This window comes from Pteropus medius, unplaced genomic scaffold (genome assembly GCF_902729225.1).
Source record: "Pteropus medius unplaced genomic scaffold, Ma_sr-lr_union100, whole genome shotgun sequence".
Taxonomy (NCBI): domain Eukaryota; kingdom Metazoa; phylum Chordata; class Mammalia; order Chiroptera; family Pteropodidae; genus Pteropus; species Pteropus medius.
Window position 1 is genome coordinate 18,466,977 of NW_024349796.1, and position 17,929 is coordinate 18,484,905.

At 65.2% G+C, this 17,929-nt stretch overlaps 1 protein-coding gene across 1 annotated transcript in view; it reads left to right on the top strand.

Annotated features, from left to right (window-relative positions):
- Window positions 1-560: 560 nt before the first annotated feature.
- Window positions 561-17,929, top strand: part of LGR6 (leucine rich repeat containing G protein-coupled receptor 6) — a 49,737-nt gene continuing 32,368 nt past the window's right edge. Inside the window, exon 1 of the mRNA XM_039883579.1 lies at window positions 561-763. Within this exon, the coding sequence (XP_039739513.1) occupies window positions 561-763 (203 nt within the window). The remainder of the gene's footprint in view (window positions 764-17,929) is intronic.

Here is a 17,929-nt window from a genome sequence, read left to right on the forward strand (position 1 = left end):
CTTCCTTCCCAATCCCAGGAGATGAGTGACGAGGACGCCCCTGAATTCCAGCGCTGGGGCTGCCCCCCTCCCAGCGGTGTGACCTTGAACTAATGACCTCCATCCCGACCTGTTTCCTCGCCCGCTGATGGAGGGGTGCGGGCCCAGGGTCACTCTTGAGGGTCTTCCAGAGGGTCACGTGAACCGTGGCCGTCCCTGCAGGGGGACCTGGGTCCCGGCCCCAAAGAGGTGCAGGCCCCTGCCCCGCGGGCTCGGCTCGCAGTCTTCGGGTTTCTCGCTGCTTTTCCTTTCCCGGATGGAACTCCTGCCAGCAAGGAGGAAGGAGGGAAAGGAGCGACCGCGGCGCGGAAGGTCCCCGTGACTCCTCCTCCGCCCGGGTCTCCCTCCCTTGCCAAGCCCAGCCCGTGAAACGGGGGAACGCGCACTCGGCAATGCGCGCGCCGCTCTGGCTGCAGGGTCCCCGCGCTCTGGCTGCGCCCCCCATCCCCGCAGCGCGGCGCCCGCCGGCCGTCGACCCGCGCACCCGCCGCCCTCCGCCAGGTGCCCGGCTGGCCGCCGCGATGCCCCGCGCGCCCGCGCTGCGCGCGCTGTGGCTGTGCGCCGCGCTCTGCGCCTCCCCGTGCGCCCCCCAGCCGGGCCCGGCGCCCGCCGCCTGCCCTGTCCCCTGCCACTGCCAGGAGGGCGGCGTCACGCTGTCGGCCGACTGCTCGGAGCTCGGGCTCTCTGCCGTGCCTGGGGACCTGGCCCCGCTGACGGCTTACCTGTGAGTACTGGCCGCCTGCGCGCCCCTCAGGCTGGGACACCTGCCGGGGGGAGCTCTGCAGCTCCGCCTCCCGCAGGGCTCCCCTTTTCAGTGGACTGTGTGCTGGGGCGGGAGGGGAGTCTGGCTGAGCGTCAGACAAGCAGAGCCCCCTTCCCCGCAGGCCCCGTCTTGGGGATCCACCTGGGAGCTCAGGCTTGGGGAGAGCTGGGGCTTCCGGCCCTGAGCTGGAGGGACTGGGCATGGTGGCCCTTTCTGCGAGGGCAGCTGGACCAAGAGGAGTGAATGGTGGTGGAGGAGAGGGGAGGGGGCTTCAGTGGGTGGACAGGTGGTCTGCGCCTTCCCTGTGGCCAGGAGAGCTGAGGCTGGGTAGCCTTGGCGCAGGGTCCCAGAAGCTGAGACACGGGCCTTACTCTTGCCTCCTCCAGAAGGGACCCTGTCAGCACCGTGTCCCTTGGTCGAGGCCTCCTGGCTCCCCCAGGGGCCCCACTGAAACCAGGTCCCAAGAGACCGTGTCGGAGGCACCAGTCTGTGGGCAGGTGCCGGGGCTGGAACCAGGGAACCCTTCAGAATATCGGTTGGGGTGAGATGGCACGTGAAGGGGACCTACTGGGGCAGCTGTCCAGGAGTGGCGCCCCCAAACCTGAGGGTATAGGAGCACATCCCAGACCAGCCCCACCCCCACCCCCGCCTGGGGGAAAGAAAGGGCCTTCAGCTTGGCCCTGCCTGGGCCCCGCCACCTTTTCTCAGAGGCAGAGTAGGTGGGAAAGCTTAGGCCCCCCACCCCACCCTACCCCTCCCAGGTCTGTCCCGGGGAGGGAGCCTGGAGCTTTCTGGCTTTGGGGCTCCATGTCCTGGGGGCCCCAAGGCAGTGGGAGCTGGGATGGTTTTCGCAGGGGTCTGGCCAGTGTCTGTGGACCCACACGGACCGGGGCGCTCTGTGCTGGCACATCCTGGCCAGTGTGGGGGACCCCGAACTGCCACCCTCCCAGTCTCTCTCCACTCCGAGGGGCACAGGCTGGGGGGCCAGGGGACAGAGCGAAGGGAGAAAATCATGTCCATGTTCCGGAAGGGGCTGGTGGATCCTTCCTGGTCTGGGGGGTGAAGGCAGGGGGCGCGCTGCAAGCCGAGTCTGGGGGCGGGGGCGAGGGAGCCGCCGCAGCTAGCAGAGAGGGGTGACTCTGTCCCCCACGCCTGCTGCACCCAGGGCAGCCCCACCTTCAGCCGTCTTATGTACTGGGGTATATGCCATTGTGTCATTTGAAGACCGGGTTCTGTGACCACGGAGTTTGGAAATTGGGGGCAGAAGAAAGGCCCCTCTCCTGTGTTGAGGGGTGGGGGGGATGGTGCCTTCTAGAGGCTGACTGCTCTGACCTGCCTCCCAGCACCTGTCTTCCCAGGCCCACCCTTTCCTTGGAGGGCTTGGGGAAGGAAGGGTACAATGCCACCGTGTGAGCCCAAGCTGCCTGCCGTCCCTGCCGGTGGCAGATCTCCCCGACTGTCCCTTCACGTCGCCCTGCAGCTGTGAAGGCTTAGGCGGAGGTGGGTGTTCCCAGCAGGGCCTGGCCTCTCCCCAAGATGCAGGAGCCTCAGGGGGGGGGAGTGGGGACAGAAGCGACGTGGGAACTCAGTGGTGGGCTCCGGGACGTGGGGAGGGGCCAGGACACAGCCCCGTGCCTCGGCTGCGGATGGCGCAGGAAGGGGTCTGTGCTGGGGCAAGGGGGCCGGAGGGTGGCTCGGAGGAGGAGCCGTCCCTGTTTGCCTCTAGGAGAGCAGCCGGCCGCAGACACACTGCGAGTGGAGTGACCGGGGGCTGTCGCGGAGAAGAGCCGGGGCGGGCAGGTCCTGGGCTCTTCCCGCCCCAACTACCCTGGCCTGAGTCTCGGACTCTTGCTGAGGCCAGTGCAGATCTGCGTCTGATGACGTGACCAGCGTAGCCTCTCTGTCCCGCCACCCAAACCCTGGTTCCCGCCCAGCCCCGCCACCAACCCAGTCTGTGAGCTCTGAGCCCCAGGTTCTGCTTCGCTCGTGGGGAGAAGTGGGTACCTGGAGGGTTAAACGACATCGTGACACATCGTGACACAGAGTGACACGTAAACAGTGGCTATGTTGTCACGCCTCCTGATGGGTGCTGAGTGAAGGTGAAGTGACCCAGGACCCAACCGAGCCCAGGGGTGGGAGCGGCTCCCCGGGGACCAGGCTGTGGCAGGGGGAGGTGAGGTGTGTGCTGGGCGCGGGTCTTGGTCGATGCCTGGCCGTGCTGCGGCTTGGAGTCCAACCTGCTGGTGAATGATGGGGACCGGAGCGGCCAAGGAGGGGACGCCCAGGTCTTAGAAGGTAAAAGATGGGTATGCAGGAAGAGGCAGGCCAGAGGGCACTTGGACATCCCGAGAGGGAGCTGTGGACTGCACTGCGGGGCCCCGGAGGACACCTGTGGGTCCCTGCCCCCCAGTAAGTAGTGTCTCGCCGCTGCTGCCCCTGGGGGCTGAGAGTCCGCACATCTGGTCAGCTCCTTTCGGGGAGCACACCCTCGGCCTCCCCCCTCTTGGCTCTGAGAACCGCCTGAGGGAGACGGAGCCCTCGGAGCTGGGGCGATGGTGACCAGAAGCTGGAATGCCCCCTGCTCCGTCCCCTCCCATGGCCACACAGTGCAGGGACAGGACCACACAGACCAATCCCCCGAGTTGTCCCTGAGCGGGAGACTCCGAGTCCCTCCTTTTGCCCCGGAATCGAGCAGTGTCAGAGGTGGCTTCTCCAGAGGCTGGAGAAAACCTGAGGCTGGCTCAGCCCCCTCGTCACCTCTGAGCACCGTCCCCATCCATCCCCCACGGGGCCCGGGGGGGGGCGGTGAGGGTGCCGCTCCGTGCAGCCCAGTCCGACTGCGCGATCATGTTGAGCTGCTCGGAAGGGCAGCTGGCTGGCGGTCGTGATGGGTCAGGCCGGGGCCTGAGCAGCCTCTGGGGACGCCATGACCAACGAGACGGAGGCCGTGTGCTGGGGGACGGCAGAGGGGTCAGGAGCACGGCGTTGGCCACAGCAGGGTAGGGTTTGGGTGTCACCGACGGGCTGTGTGAACCGGGCCAGCTGATGGGCCCTGCGTGACTTAGTTTCCTCATTTGTGGAAGGAGCTGGCACCCCCTCCCGGGGTTGTGGTGTGGGCCCACTGAGGGGGCGTTTGCAGAGGGTTTGGTGGACTGTCTGGCCCGTGGGAGGAGCTCCGTCAGTGTTAGCTGGCATTGTTATTAGGGCATCAGGGCCCAGAGGTGTTAGTCACGGAAGTCTTCCTGGAGGAGGAGGCTCTGGGGGTGGCGTTGAAGGCCGAAACGCTACTCTCTGTGAAAGATGGGGAAGAGGGGGGTGTGTGTCGGGGGCTGGGAGAGGGGAGCGTGGCTGGCAAGGAGCCAGCATGGGCCACACTGGGAACGCAGGTGCGGGGGCTGGGGGAGCAAAGGGTGGGAGACTCCGGCCCGTGCCACCTTCTAGCCGGGCCTCACGGGGCCGACCCTATGAAGCGGCAGAGAAACGCGCGCCTCGGGGGGCCAGCCGGCCTTGGCGTGTGTCCTCGTTCTTCACCTCCGAGGCCACCTTCCCAGGCCGGGCCTCAGTTTCCCCTTCCACCGCTTTCTAACGGCCCGAGCCGCGCCCCAGTCCTGAAACCTGGGCTCCACGAGTCTGCCCTGGCCCCTCGGCTGCTGCGCAAGTCCCAGACTTTCCTGCACCTCAGTGTCCACGTGTTTTGTTGAAAAATTAGAGCATGGGGCGCCGGGAGAAGCCACCGCGGAGCCCTGTCCCCCGGCAGGGTGGAGGAAGCCCCCGGGCAGCGGGGGAGGGGGAGGGGGTGGGGCGGGGACGGCACAGCAGCCCCAGAGAAGGGCGAAGGGAGGGGGCCTGGTTCCCGGAAGCGGGGGCCTCCGGGGGCCTCCTGTGCCCGCCCGACTCCCAGCGGGGCCCGGGGGGACGGGCCCATCAGAGGGCAGGCCCGGGGGGCCGCTGGCGGAGGGCGAGTGTGTGGGGAGCCAGCACCCCAGTTCAAAGGAGAGGCAGGAAGCAGCCCCAGGCGCGAGGAAAAGGAAGCGTCTGGGCTCGGGTAGCTGCGGGCATGGGGTGCGGCCGGGCGGGGCGGCTGGCGGGGAGAAGAAAGCCTGGCTCAGAGCAGAGTTGGCCCCCCGCCCGCCCCCCACTCCAGGCCCGCCTTGCTGCCTCCCGCCCCGCCCTGCCCCGTGCGTGCCAGGCGGGGAGACAGCCAGGGTAGCCGGAGCCCGGGCCCGTGGGGATGGGGCTGCGGTCTCGGGCGACCTTCAGGGCCCAGCTGCGACCTCGGGCGAGTCCCCGAACCTCTCCTGGTTCCTACTTCTCCATCCTGAAAATGGGAACCGGGAACGGTGCTGCCCGGGGCGAGAGGAGCGCAGGGGACAGGGCGGCGAAGCGGGGGGCCCGTCACAGCACCCCTGCCTCCGAATGTCAGGGTGAACATTGCTTTCTCGACACCTTAACCACAGATGAGCTGGAGGCCCAGAGACGGAATCGCGCAGCCGTGTGACAGGGCAGGGCGGCGGGCCACCAGGACTGCCTCATCCAGACCTGCCTCGGGGGCCCGCCCCCCGTCCTGCGCTACTAGCCCCACCGCCCTTCTGCTCTGGGGCCCCTGGCTGGGATGGGGGGGCGGCGGGCCCAGACGGAGCCTGGCGGGACACTGCTCAAGGAGAAAGTTCTGGGTGCCAGGTTCCGACTGACTGGGGAGCCCAGCTTGTCCCCAGGTCCGTGGTGTCAGGGTCTCGGGGAGGCGTGCACAGGTGGCTGGTTGGCTGTCCACGGCTGCTGGGGATGTGCCCGAGGGGCTACAAGGGCCTGCTCCAAGCTCGTCCTCATGGGCTCCGTGACCTTGGGCTAGCAACTCCCTCTGCTAGGAGCCCTCCCCCCAGGTGCGAAAGACAACCTGTTTGAGCTTGAGGGCACAGACGCCGGGCACACCTGGAAGTGCGGCTGCCTGGGCAGCTCAGGTGTGCGGCCTGGCTGGCGCGGGCTCGGTCTCCAGAACTGACCAGCCAGATGGCCGGTGCGTCTCTCACGTCCCTGCCTCCATTTCTTGAGCTGCCTAACTGATACCACCACTGCAGAGCCCTGGGGGGCGGTTGTGGGCGAGGGGACGACCTCAGGCCTAGGGGCCGCCCGGGCCAGCCGTCGGTCCCCGCTGCAGCGGGCGTCTGATCAGGGCCTCCCGGGAGAGTGCTCAGCACAGGGCGTCCCCCCCACCCCCCCGTGACTGTGGGAGCCGCGTGCCTGTGCCTGGGTCTGTGGGTCGTGTCTACCTGTGTGTCCCTCCGACATGGCTGTGCTGCAGCCACCTGAGGGCGGGGCCTGCGCACCTGGTCCCTTGTTCTCAGGGCCCCATCACACCTGCCGGCACGCACGTCCATGCGCACGCGCAGGCGCCCAGTACTAGGCCTCCCCGCAGGGCACCCCGGACTTGCCGTTCAAGCTACAGGACCAGGTGCGAGTCCCTCCCCTCAGCCCCAGGTCCGGGGCACCCAGGGCTGGGGTGCTTAAGGGTAGGGACGGGGTCAAGTGTCCAGGCGCTGCAGGAGTTGAGGCAGAAAGGGGCTGTGAACCAGTCCCACCTTTGTGGTAGACAAAGCCTACGGAGGCTGGAGGAGACAGGAAGGAAGGGGACTATTGTCTCTGACAAAGCCAGACAGAAGAATGGGGACAGGGATGGGCCCCGCCCTGGCTCACCTGGGGTCCGGCAGAGAGCCACCTCTCAGGCAGGCCTGGACCCCAGCTCTCCCAGCCCAGTGACTGCGTCCGGCCTTGTGACGTGGGTGGCGGGCTAGGCCCCTTCCCTGGCCACTAAAGAGACGGCCACCTGCGTGGTCACAGAGGTCCCCGTGCTTAGAGAGGCCCACACTGGGTCAGTTCTCTGCTGTCGCCGTTTTCAATGTCTCAGTCGTGTTTAAACAAGCGCCCTCGTTTTGCACGGGTCCTGCAGGTTATGTCTCCGTCCGGCCCCTACGGGCTCTGCGCCCCGTGCTTCTGGTGAGAGTGAGGACATCTCCTGACCTGCCTCCCACCCCAAGCGGCCATGATCCTGTTATGGCGTGAACGATTCTGAGACCCACGGAGCCAATTGAGATTAATTATGAGCCTTTATTAGCCGGCCGGTGACCGACTCTACCACGCAGGGCTAGAGATCAGCCCAGAGCTTCCAGAGGAGGCAGCTGCTAAAGCTTAAGGCCATATAGCCTGGTGGTCTCCTGAGCAAGCCGGCAGATTACAGAAGCGGAAGTTGGCTTTTAGCATATCTTTGCCCAGAACCACACCCTTAATTAACAAGTAAATGGATCACAGAAGCAGACATTGGCCATCTTCATATCTTATACAATATGCTTCCTAAACCACACACAAGCAAGTAGGACAACTTCTGCTATCTAAAGATGTTTCTTCCCTGTAGCTGACTTAGCTAGTTGGCGCACTTGAAAATTTTCCACCCTTAACAATCCAAATGAGACCATGTCCTTGGAGGTTCCTTCTGCCCCACAGTCGCGATGGCGGCGGGGGCGGGTCGCCTTCTGAGGGGCCGGCAGGGTGGCAGAGCGGCCTCTGTCAGGTGCGCCCAAGGGGGCCCCTGGGCCGGGCAGCCCTCGGCCTGAGCGTGGACAAGGGCTCTGGGTGCACTGCGCTGGGGGAGGCACGGGACACACCTGGTCCCGGAGTCATCGTCGCGCTCTGCCCTTCGCGTGTCGGGTGGGGGCGGCGCCCTGTGTGGGGGCTCCTCGCCAGTGTTTTCCGGTGCAGTGCGTGGTACGAGCTCGCGCTCTGCGGCCACCCCTGCTGGGCCAGATCCCGGCTCTGCCTTCTGCCAGTCTTGGGGGAGGACTTACCTTTTTAAAAATTGTAAAAGATAAAATTGAATTACAGTTGCCACTCGATATTAGTCTCCGGGGTACGATATAGACGACTTGCTCTTTGTGCCTTAGTGTTCTCGCTGGCGACATGGGGTGATAATGCTGCTGTGAAGTGAGTTGACCCACCGGCGTCTGGCACACAGGAAGCAGGAGGCGGGCGTGAGCGTTATTGTTACTATGTATCTGTGGGACGTTCGTTGAGCATATACTTAGTAGCAGGCCCAGCTGTGCGGGGCGCTGGCATTTTATTAAGGATTCGCCACGTAGTAACGAATACTGGCCCAATGCAGGCCCTGCCGGTGATGTGGGGAAGACAAGCCGTGGGCACCCCGACCCCAGGGGGTCCTCTCATCCTGCAGAGCTGTCCGCTCGGCCCCCTCCCCACTCCCCCCGCCCTGTCCTCTGGAGGAAGGGGCGGGGCCCGTGGATCCCCTCCTCCCCCCCTCCGCACCCCACATCAGGGCCTTGGGATCCCATCAGCCGAATTGGGATCGGGAGGCAGTGGCTGGAATTCAGTCTCTGCCACCAGCTTTGTCAAGTGTCTTCGGACGAGTCCTCTGACCACTCTGGGCCTGTGTCCTGTGGGTTGAGGATCCCGGAGCCCAGGTGTCCTGGAGACAAATGGCAGTGTTAAGCAGGATGTGGACGGCGGAGGGGAGAGGGGCGTGGGTGAGGCCAGGATGGGATTTGCTGCGACAGAGCTGCCAGCGTCCCTAAAATCCACAGTTTCACGCAGGGGCACTTGGGATCCCAGGGCTGGGACAAGCCGGGCCCATCCCCAGCACCTCTGGGGCTGTGTGCCCAGCAAGAACAAGGTCCTCCATTAACTATGCGCAGCCAGCGGAAAGAGGAATGCCCACCCCCCGTGCCAGGCGACGCCATGCCAACCCCGCCTCACCTCCTTGCTGGCTGCCCTGCTCTGAATGCAGAAGCCTGGGGTGTCCCCGCCCTGTCCCCTGGCCTTGCCTCCACCTGCCAGTGTCAGCCTCCCCGTCCAGCGTGACGTGGGGACACAGAGGCACCATGCTGTGGGCCTGGGGACCTGCCGGGGGTGGGTTTGGGGTCAGGAATACCTGGGGCCTTCGGGGGCCGGGGGCAGAGCACGGAGCGCGAGCAGAAGGTTTGCAAGCTCAGAACCGGTGCCCTGGTGTCCTCAGTGCTGGCACAAGCCCCTGGCACGCGGGCACCAAAACTCTTGGTGGAATGAAGGGAGGCATGAAGGGGTGAATGAACAGACGCCGTGCGGAGCAGGCAGGGCCCAGGCTGGGCACGTGCTCACCCGAGGCCGGCTGCGTGCGAGGCGGCTCTTCAGACCCGGCGGGTAGCACTCGCCTGGCTCCGCCGCAGGCCGGGGTGAGGCCTGGGGCCCGAACGGCTGTGGTGAGGATGAAGGAGCTGGGGAGCCTCTTGTCAGGAGGCGTCATCGGAGCGAGACGTCTGTTCTTCAAGCCTTCCATCAGAAGCTTTTGCCTTTCCTGTTCATTTTCTTTCTTTCTTTCTTTTTTTTTTTTTTTTAAGAAAACTTGTTTTGAAAGTTTCCGTCCTGTTTCCGACAAGCCTGCGCCGGGCCTGGCGGGGGGAGCTCCAGTGACTTGGAGCTGTTGGCTCTCGAACGGCCACCGTGCGTCTGGCACTGGCCTTGGCTCTGACATCCCGCGTGAGAGAGTCCGGTGGCCTGTGCCAGGACCGACTGCAGAAGGTGACCGCCCTGTGCGTGGCCGCTGGAGACATGCACAGCCTGGTGGTGCGGTCCCCGGGGGCTGCAGCGGGGGGCTGGCCGCTCCAGAGTCCTGCGACGGTCCAGGGAAGCCTGCGACACCGGAGCCCTTGGCCAAGCCAGCGAATGTCGCAAGCGCTCGCTGAGTGCCTACTGTGCGCCAGAGCCCGAAGGTGAAAACGATACATGGCAATCAGCTCCCCACAGGGGAGCTGCCGGGGTGTCTGGAGGGGAGCCTGAGCCACCCACGGTTCCCGGGAGCCTTGCAAACTGAGTCCCTCTCTTTTTTAAACTATTAAGTGTAACGGACATCACAGAGAAGGACGGCAGAGCACCCCAAGCGTAGAGCATGACTCAGTCGCATGAGCTGGACACACGTCACTGGCACTAAGAAATAGCAGCAGCAGCTGTCCAGTCCCCACCCGCCAGGCCTCCCGGGCGTCGCCCGCCCGGCGAGGTGGTCTCTACCCGCCAGGTGCCGGGGGCCAGGTGCGCTTTGCCGTCCTGCTTTGCTCCTTCCCCCCGCGTGTCCGAAGGTCCCCGTTGCTGCTTGTGGCCTCAGCTGGTTCATACCATCAGACAGTGGGGCCCACACGGCCACGCAGCTCCGGGCAGTTTAGAGGCCCCTTGGCGAGCACGGGGGGTGTTTCCGTTGGGCGTACGCCCAGGGGTGGGACGCGGGGTCTTAACCGCTCTGGAGCAGTGGCCCTGTGAGAGCGCGTTTCCCAGGTGACACGGGAGGAAGGATGGCTGGCTTGGTCTGAGGCGGCGGGACGCCGGTGGCGGAGGGTGAGGGCGGGGAGGGCACACGGAGGCACTAGCGGCATAAAGACCCTCTGATGACTTACCAGGTAGTTTCTGGTGGCCGGTGTGACAAAGTGCCACAAACCGGGTGGCTTAAAACATTTGAAACGAATTCTCCCATGGTCTCGGAGGCCAGAAGCCCGGGTCCAGGTGTCAGCAGAGCTGTGCTCCCTGCAGAAGCCCTCGGGGACAACCCCCTCGGGGACAACCCCCTCGGGGACAACCCCCTTGCGGCCACGTCGCCCCCACCTCTCCCTCCGTTTCCACGGTGCCTTCTCTCTGTGTCCCTCTGTGTGTCTCCTTTGTGAACATTTGCCAGGAAGCCCTCCCTGACTGTCCCCTCACCCTCGGGCACTTGGGAGTGCTCCAGCCTGACATTCAGGCTCTGTCCAGCCGCGTCCGAGGTCTGGCTCTGTCCCGGGGAGGCCAAGTGTCCCCTCTTCTCTCCCGTGTGTGCACGCGGGCGCACACCCTCCACGGGTGCTCAGCAGCTCTGCACACAGGACCAGGAACAAGGACTCAGGCTAAAGGCCCCTGTCCAGCGGCGTCCAGGCCAGGCCGGGGCACCATGCCCAGAGCTGGCCCAGTGGCCAACCTTTCCCCATGTTCTCACTCCCACAGACACCGTCACTTCAGAGGGAACCTGGCTGTGACCTTGTCCCAGGGCCTCTGTGACAGTCCTGGTTACACGCAAAATAGGGAGGGAGGGAGCCCAGCCCTTTGCCTGTCCTTGGAGGGGCCAGGGAGGCAGAATGCCTTCGGCCAGGGGACCAGGCCAGGAGCAGAAGATCAAAGCATGAGAATCAGGGCTGGGGCAGGTGGCACCAGAGAGAAGCGGCAGCTGGTGCCTCGTGTGGCAGGGCTGACCTGGGATGCCCTCCCACCCTCTGCCTTCCGCCCCTGCCCCATGTGACCCTGCATGCTGGAGAAGGGGTCTGGGGCGGGGCGCAGGGGAGGGGATGGATGCCAACTGGCACTCGCGGCCTGCGGTGGGCACAGCTGCCCTCATACGCGAGGCCCCTCCGTTCGACCCTCACGACAGTTCCCTTACGGAGAGCTATCACGGGACACCTCACAGACGTAGCATGAGGCCCAGGAGCACCGGGCTGCCAGGGGCCGGGGCTGAGACGCACTGGCCGCCTGACGCCGGGACCCACAAGCAGCCCTGACTGCAGGCCCGGGACCCGGGTCGGTCCACCTGCAGCGGCCAGGCAGTGGGGAGGGGGCCTAGCGGCAGGAAGGGCTCCCTGCGGGCCGGGGGTGCCCTCCCGGGCAGCCCTCATTCCCGGAGCTGCGGCAGCCTCCCCATGCCCACGGCTTTCAGGCCCGGGCACCACCGGGCCCCGTGGGGACTGGCCACGGGGTCACTCAGGAACCCGTGTGCACAGCTGGGGTTCACAGAGTGCTGTCACTTACTAAGCGTGTGAGCCAATGTGAAGTCCATTTCTGCGTTTAAGGGTTGGATGCATGAGACGAGGGTGTGACGGCACGGTTGGGGGGACGCCCCGGCATGCTGGCACGGAGGGTCCTCCACCTGCTGCGCCCCAGCCACCCGGCGAAAGCCACGAAGAACACTCTCTGGACGCCCAGCGCCTGCATGGTCCCACCGGGTGGGCCCGGTCCCACCCAGGAAACCGCCCGGCTGGGTGCGAGTGGCAGTGGGTCCCCAGCGTGTGCCCGGCGAGTGGGGGCTCCGTGGGGTGTGGATGGGGACTCGGAACGGGGGGCCCTTCTCCGTCTTCGCCCTGGCCCTTCACTGGGTGGGTCACGGGCAGCAGCTCCAGCCACAGGATAGAACTGGGCTGTGGGCCTCGCCCTGCGGCCCAGCCCCTCCCGCCTGCTCTTGTTCCCCACTCCCAGCCCCTGCTGGGCCCCCAGGGGTTTCCCAGTCTTCGGGGTCCACCGCAGCCTTTCTCGGCAAGGTGCTGCGGGCACCACAGGGCGGCCAGAGTCACGGCCACAGCTGCACACTCAGACGTGGAGCTGGGCTCAGCGGGACAGAGGGCTGGGAAGGACCTAAGTCGGGGAGAGAGCGTGGTGGGGTGAAGTGGGCAGGTCCCCGCATGCGGTCACCGCCGCTGTCCTCGGCTGGGGCGGCCTGCTTCCCCCCGCGCGGGTCTGTAACCCCCACCCTCCCGTTTGTCTGCGGGGGCCGCCTGTGGGGCACCCAGGCCTCCACGCTGCACAGACACGGACCTTGCAGCTGGCGTGCGTGTGAGTGACGAGGGCAGACGCTGGGGAGCCGCGAGGAGGCCCCCCGCCCATGTGGCAAAACTGGCAAGAGCACGAGCTGTCTGGGGCCAGGAGGTGACGGTTTGTGGCCAGGTCCTCAGAGATCAGCATCAAAAGGCCCCGTGGATTGGTCCGAGGAAGCCCTGTGACACTCAAGCCCCTGCACTTGTCACTTGGGCCTGTAATTGTCCACGCTCTCATCATTTGTCCCTGTGGAGGGGCCTCAGAGGGCAGGGAGCACATGTTACCGGGCTCTGTGGCTTCGTCGCCCGGCACGGTGCCTGGCACCTAGTAGGTGCTCAGGGAACTGGTTGAATGACACGTGCCTGTGTGACCGAGGGCTGGCTGGAGGCTCCCGTGGCAGGAGTCACTTGACCTGGGCCTCGGCACATGGGAGTGTGGGTTAGCGGCTCCCACAGGTCACGCTGTGCTGGTCACAGTGAGGAAGCTAAGGCAGAGAGAGGGGACATACCCTGCCCGGAGTCACACAGCCACGCCGTGGCAGAGCTGGGAATCAGACACAGGCCCCGCGGCTGCAGAGGCTGCGGTGTGTCTGGGGGACTTGCCTCTGACGATGGCCCCGGGTTTGTGTCGTCCTACGTGGCGGCCACCACCCACACAAGGCTGCTGAGCCTTAACGTGCGGCTTGTGTTGCCAGAGACTTGATTGAGTTTGCGTGAATCTACTTGTAAATGGTCCCATGTGGTCGCGGCTGCTGAGCTGGACGGCACAGGTCCAGAGCCACCGGGAGGGCGGAGGCGAGAGAGAGGGCCTGAGCCAGGCCTCGTGGCTTCCGAGGCACTGTCCTTCACGCTGCGGGAGGCCTGGGTCCCTTTAGCCTCTGCGCCCGTGGACTTGGAAGGAAGGAGGGGCCCTGGGGAGGGGCACATGTGCCTGCTGCTGCCGCCCTGTGCCACACTCCGCTCTCGAGAACATTTGCCTGCTTGGGGCAGAGGGAGAGCGACACAGGCACAGCGCCCCGCGGGCCCACACAAGCCTCCGGCTGAGGCCCCGCGGCTCTGCAGACACCCCGGCTTAGCCAGGTCACCGGCAGAGCCGGGGGCGTTCCTGCGGCTGGGGTGGTCACAGAGGGACCCCGTGCGCTGAGGGTCAGGGCTGCTCCAGGGTGCCGTCTCCACCTCAAGCGCCCGTCCCCTGCCCCTGTCCAGCACCTCGACCTTGCGTCACTATCAGATGTACCCCTTTCCGTGAGAAGAAGGGGGTCCATGGGATTTGACCTGAAGGGGGTTCCTGTGGCCCCAAATCATGATCCTGCAGCTCTGCGTGGGAGGGGCCTGTCCTGGGTACCCCCTCCTTGGCCTCCCTTCTCTGCCCTTAGAGTTGGGGGACCCACACCATGGAGATGAAATACTGTGATGCATGAGCGACGTCTCTGACTTCCGAGTCCCTTCCCTCACCTTTCCCTGAGTCACTCGGGCCACCTGCCGTCACCCCCACCCCACCCCCGGTTCAGTCTGACCTGTACAAGCCTCCCCTTTGCTCGGCAACTAGGGGGGGCTTTCTGTCCCCTCACAAACGGCCCCCAGTCCAGGCACCAGGCCCACTGGGCCTGCCCCTCCAGCTTCTCTCTTGCTGTGCCCCGTGCCCCAGGCAGGCTGGAGACATCCTTGTTACAAATGAGCAGCCAAGCTGTGACCAGGTCAAGCAAGTTCTTATGTAAAAACCAGCACTGTTCTCACGTGGGTCACGGTGCAAAGCCTGGGGGAAGGTGCTGTGTGCACAGAGACAGACGCGCCACCCTCGTCCAGAGCTGTGTGGGGACGTGGCCTGGGGCAGAGTCATGCCTGGGGACAGGTTCATCCCCCATCACCCCGACTGCCCTTTTCCTGGCTCAGAGATGGACACCCTGAGTCAAGGCAGAGCGCACAGGGGGCTCGCTTCCTGGGGCTCTGCTCCAGCCAGGTGGGGACCCCCGTCCCAGGCCCAGCCCAGAACCCCAGGGCGCCCTCTGTCGTCCCTCCCTCCCATAGGAAAACGCACACAGAACAAACCCCCAGGGCCCTTGGGGACCAGCCAGACTGCCATGGGAGGGTCTCCTGTTACCCCACCCCTCCAGTTTCTGCCCCCAGCTCCCAGCATCCCCACTTGTAACACCTGCTCCTGGTCTCCATGGTGACGCCGCCTCGCCCAGCATCCTGGGTGGTCCGGTTGCCTCACAGGGTGAAGCTCTGAGACATTTTCCTGATGTGCAGCCAGAAATTTCTACTCCCCATGCCCGGGGCTGCCTGCTCTTCACCCCTCCCTCCTGCCAGCCTCGCCCCAGGACCCCCCTACACTGTGTCCCCTGGGAGCACCCAGGGCTGCTGGGAAGAAGGCTGCAGAGTGAGGCTGCAGCGTAACCTCTCAACCTCTGCTGTTCAGTGGAGAGAATCAGTTGGCAGGGCCCAGAGTGAGCGAAGATGCAGGGCTGCCCGTGCAAGGACTATTGAGGCTTTCAAAATGACAACAACAGACAGCTGAGCTGCCGCGCATGGTCTCTGCAGCTGCACAGGTCACATATCCATGAAGCCAGTCCCAGAGCAGTGGGGGGTGTGTATGTGTGTGCACATATGTGCTCATATATGTGCATATGTGTACGCTGTGCGCCATTGCACACTACACACATGTGTGTGCGTGCACACGTGTGCATGCATGCATGTGTCCGTGGGCGTCCGGGATCATGCGATTATGCATGTGTGTGCATGTGCAAGCATGTGTGCATATGTATGTGATGCATGCCTACGTGCACTTGCATATGTGCATGCACATACCTGTGTGAGCAAGTGTGAAACTCGTGTGCATGCATGTGGTGTATGTGGGTGTGTGCATGTGCACATGCACATGTGCGCATTGTGTGTGCACAGATGTTTGCTGTGTGTGTGCATGCACATGTGTGCACGCTTGCATGTGTGCATGCACATGTGTGCGCGCTTGCACGCACACATGCACGTGTGTGCACGCTTGTACGCACACATGTGTGTGCATGCGCGCATGCGTGCATGCACATGTGTGCGTGTGTGTGCATGCAATGTGTGTGCATGCACACATGTGTGTATGTGCACGCGCATGTGTGCATGTGTGCGTGCATGTGCGTGCATGTGTGTGCATGCACGTGTGTGCATGCGTGTATGTGTGCATGCACATGTGCTCGTAGTGCTCAGAGGGGACAGAGATGGTGCAGAGGGCCCCCTAATCAGTCACAAGTTGCCCAGAGAGAGGATCGCAGAGCACCCTGTGCCCCTTCCTGACCCGGAGACGGGCCAGGGCGTAAAGTAAGTGCAGAGGAGGTAACAGCCACACGAGGCCCCCCAAAGGTGAGCCCTGGCCGATGCCGTGCGTGTCTTCCGAAGCTCCTGACTGTGACATGTGGGTGCTTAGAGAACGTGGCGACTTTTCACAGCCCAACACTAACACGCTCCTGTTCAGATACACACGTGCGCCCTCACACACGACACACACGCCCAGCACCTGCAAAACTAGCACATCCAAGAGCTCGTGCATCCCAGCGCCTGTGATGACCAGCTCACACCGCCAGGCCGATGCTGCCACGGCCGGACCCGGGCACCTGGTCTAGGCGTGGCCTGCGGCTCTGAGCTGTGCTCTCTGGTCACACAGGAACAGCTGACCTCCTCGGACGTCCTGTCTCAGAACCACCAATCTCACAGGACAGGCTGCCCCCGAAACCGCCCAGGTGCGGCCCCCCACGCCGGGCCCTCAGCCACTCCCAGGGCCTGTGGCGTCAGCTTGCATGGCCGCCTACGCCTCCCTCTCCCAACTCCACGCCTCCCTCCTCCCCTCCCCTTGGCACCAGCCTCACCCCTTTTCCTTCCGTGAGAGGGCCCGGCCTGAGTGGGGCTCCCCAACCCCGACCAGCCGAAACCCACCCCCTGCAGCTGCTGTGCCGTTTGGGGCAGGATGTGAGGCGGGCTGGGGTCCAGGCCCCCTCTTCCCAGGAGAGAACAATGAGGCCACTAGTCAGGGTGGTGGAGGAGGGAGGGGGCATGGAGCCACATCAGAGCCGCTGAGGCGCGGGCCCTGGAGGGACAGCTGAGTGACGAGGCTGAGTCACAGCCCGCTCCTGTGGAGGCATGTTCAGAGATGCGAGGGTGAATGCCCAGAGGTGTGTGTCCTGCGCCCCAGCCGCCCTGCCAGGCCAAGGGCGTGGGGACGGTGGCGGGACCCAGGGCCCCACTGCCCTGTCCCGTCCAGGGCGCCTCGCTTCCTCACGTCCGCCAGAGGCCTGGGCTGGCGGGCTCAAGAGCACCCTGAGGACCAAACTCTGGCTTCAGATCCATCACCGACTCCGTCGATGCTCCCCAAAGGGGAGGCCGGGGCTGGGGGGCAGGACAGCCCTGCTGTCTGCATGTGGGACGGGCAAGACCATGGGCCACCAGCAGCCCGGTCCCCCTGCCGCGGCTCTGCCCCACGTGTGGTGTCTCCCTTCCCTAAGGGACATGGTGTCCGACTCTGAGCCTCGTCAAAGGTGACACGTTTGAGACTAAACAGTTTTTATGGGTGGCAACCGGCTCCCAGCACGTCCCGCCTCTCCACGCCTTTCTGAGCAGGGGGGAGAAGGTGCAGGGGGGCCTGGGGCGTGCCGGCGCACAGGGGCCTGCTGGGCCCGCCTCTGCGCCCCAGGGAGGGAGGGGCTGGCAGAGGCGAGACGCCCCTCTGAGCAGGGTGAGCAGAATGGGACTGGCTATGTCCGGTCCACAGTTGCCATCCCAGACACTGCTGCTCACCAGGTGCAGAGGAGAATGTGCTGACACAGGGTGGGACCAAGCGACCAGGGCCCCAGCCCCTTACCACCTACCCCAGGCCTGCTGGGCTGGGACGCTCGCCCGCAGGTGACCAAGGGGCTGGTGGAGGAAGACGTGATGTCATGGGCATGCCGTCTGTCAGGCCGTCTGTCAGGCCGTCTGTCAGGCCGTCTGCAAGCATCGGCTCCTGGTGCCCTTCTGAGGGCCCAAGGGCTTCAGGGTCGTTCCTGCCACTCTCCTGGGGGAGGGGACTCCAGGGCTTGTGCCATGAATGCGTGGCGCCCCTTCCTCTCTGTGTTCTTGAATGTAAAACGGGGGTTATGATGGAAGCTGCTGGGGTGTCATGGGGTTAAGTCGCTTGGACAAATAATCCCGCTGACAGCTCAGGCCCCAGGAAGGGCCGGCCGCTGGCGCCGTGAGCGAGCCGTGGGCAGGGCGCCTTGGAGAGTCGCCACACTGAAACCAGCTCAGCTCCCGGAAGGTGTGGGGGCCTCGTGGACGTGCCACGGCTCAGGACTGGGGCGCCCCTCGACCGCCCGGCAGCCGCGGCCTCCCATTGGAGACCGAAGAGGGAGCCCACGGGAGGGGGGCTGGCAGCACCGTCGCCCCGGTGCACTCACGGACACCGGGACTGCCCGGAGGCCGCAGCGGCCGGAGCTCGGGCCTCCGCCCCCTCCTCCCCCCGTTGGTGGACGGCGAGAGCGTGAGGTGCCGTTTGTGGGGAGTGAGCCGTTGCCTCCTGCCCCGAAGCCTG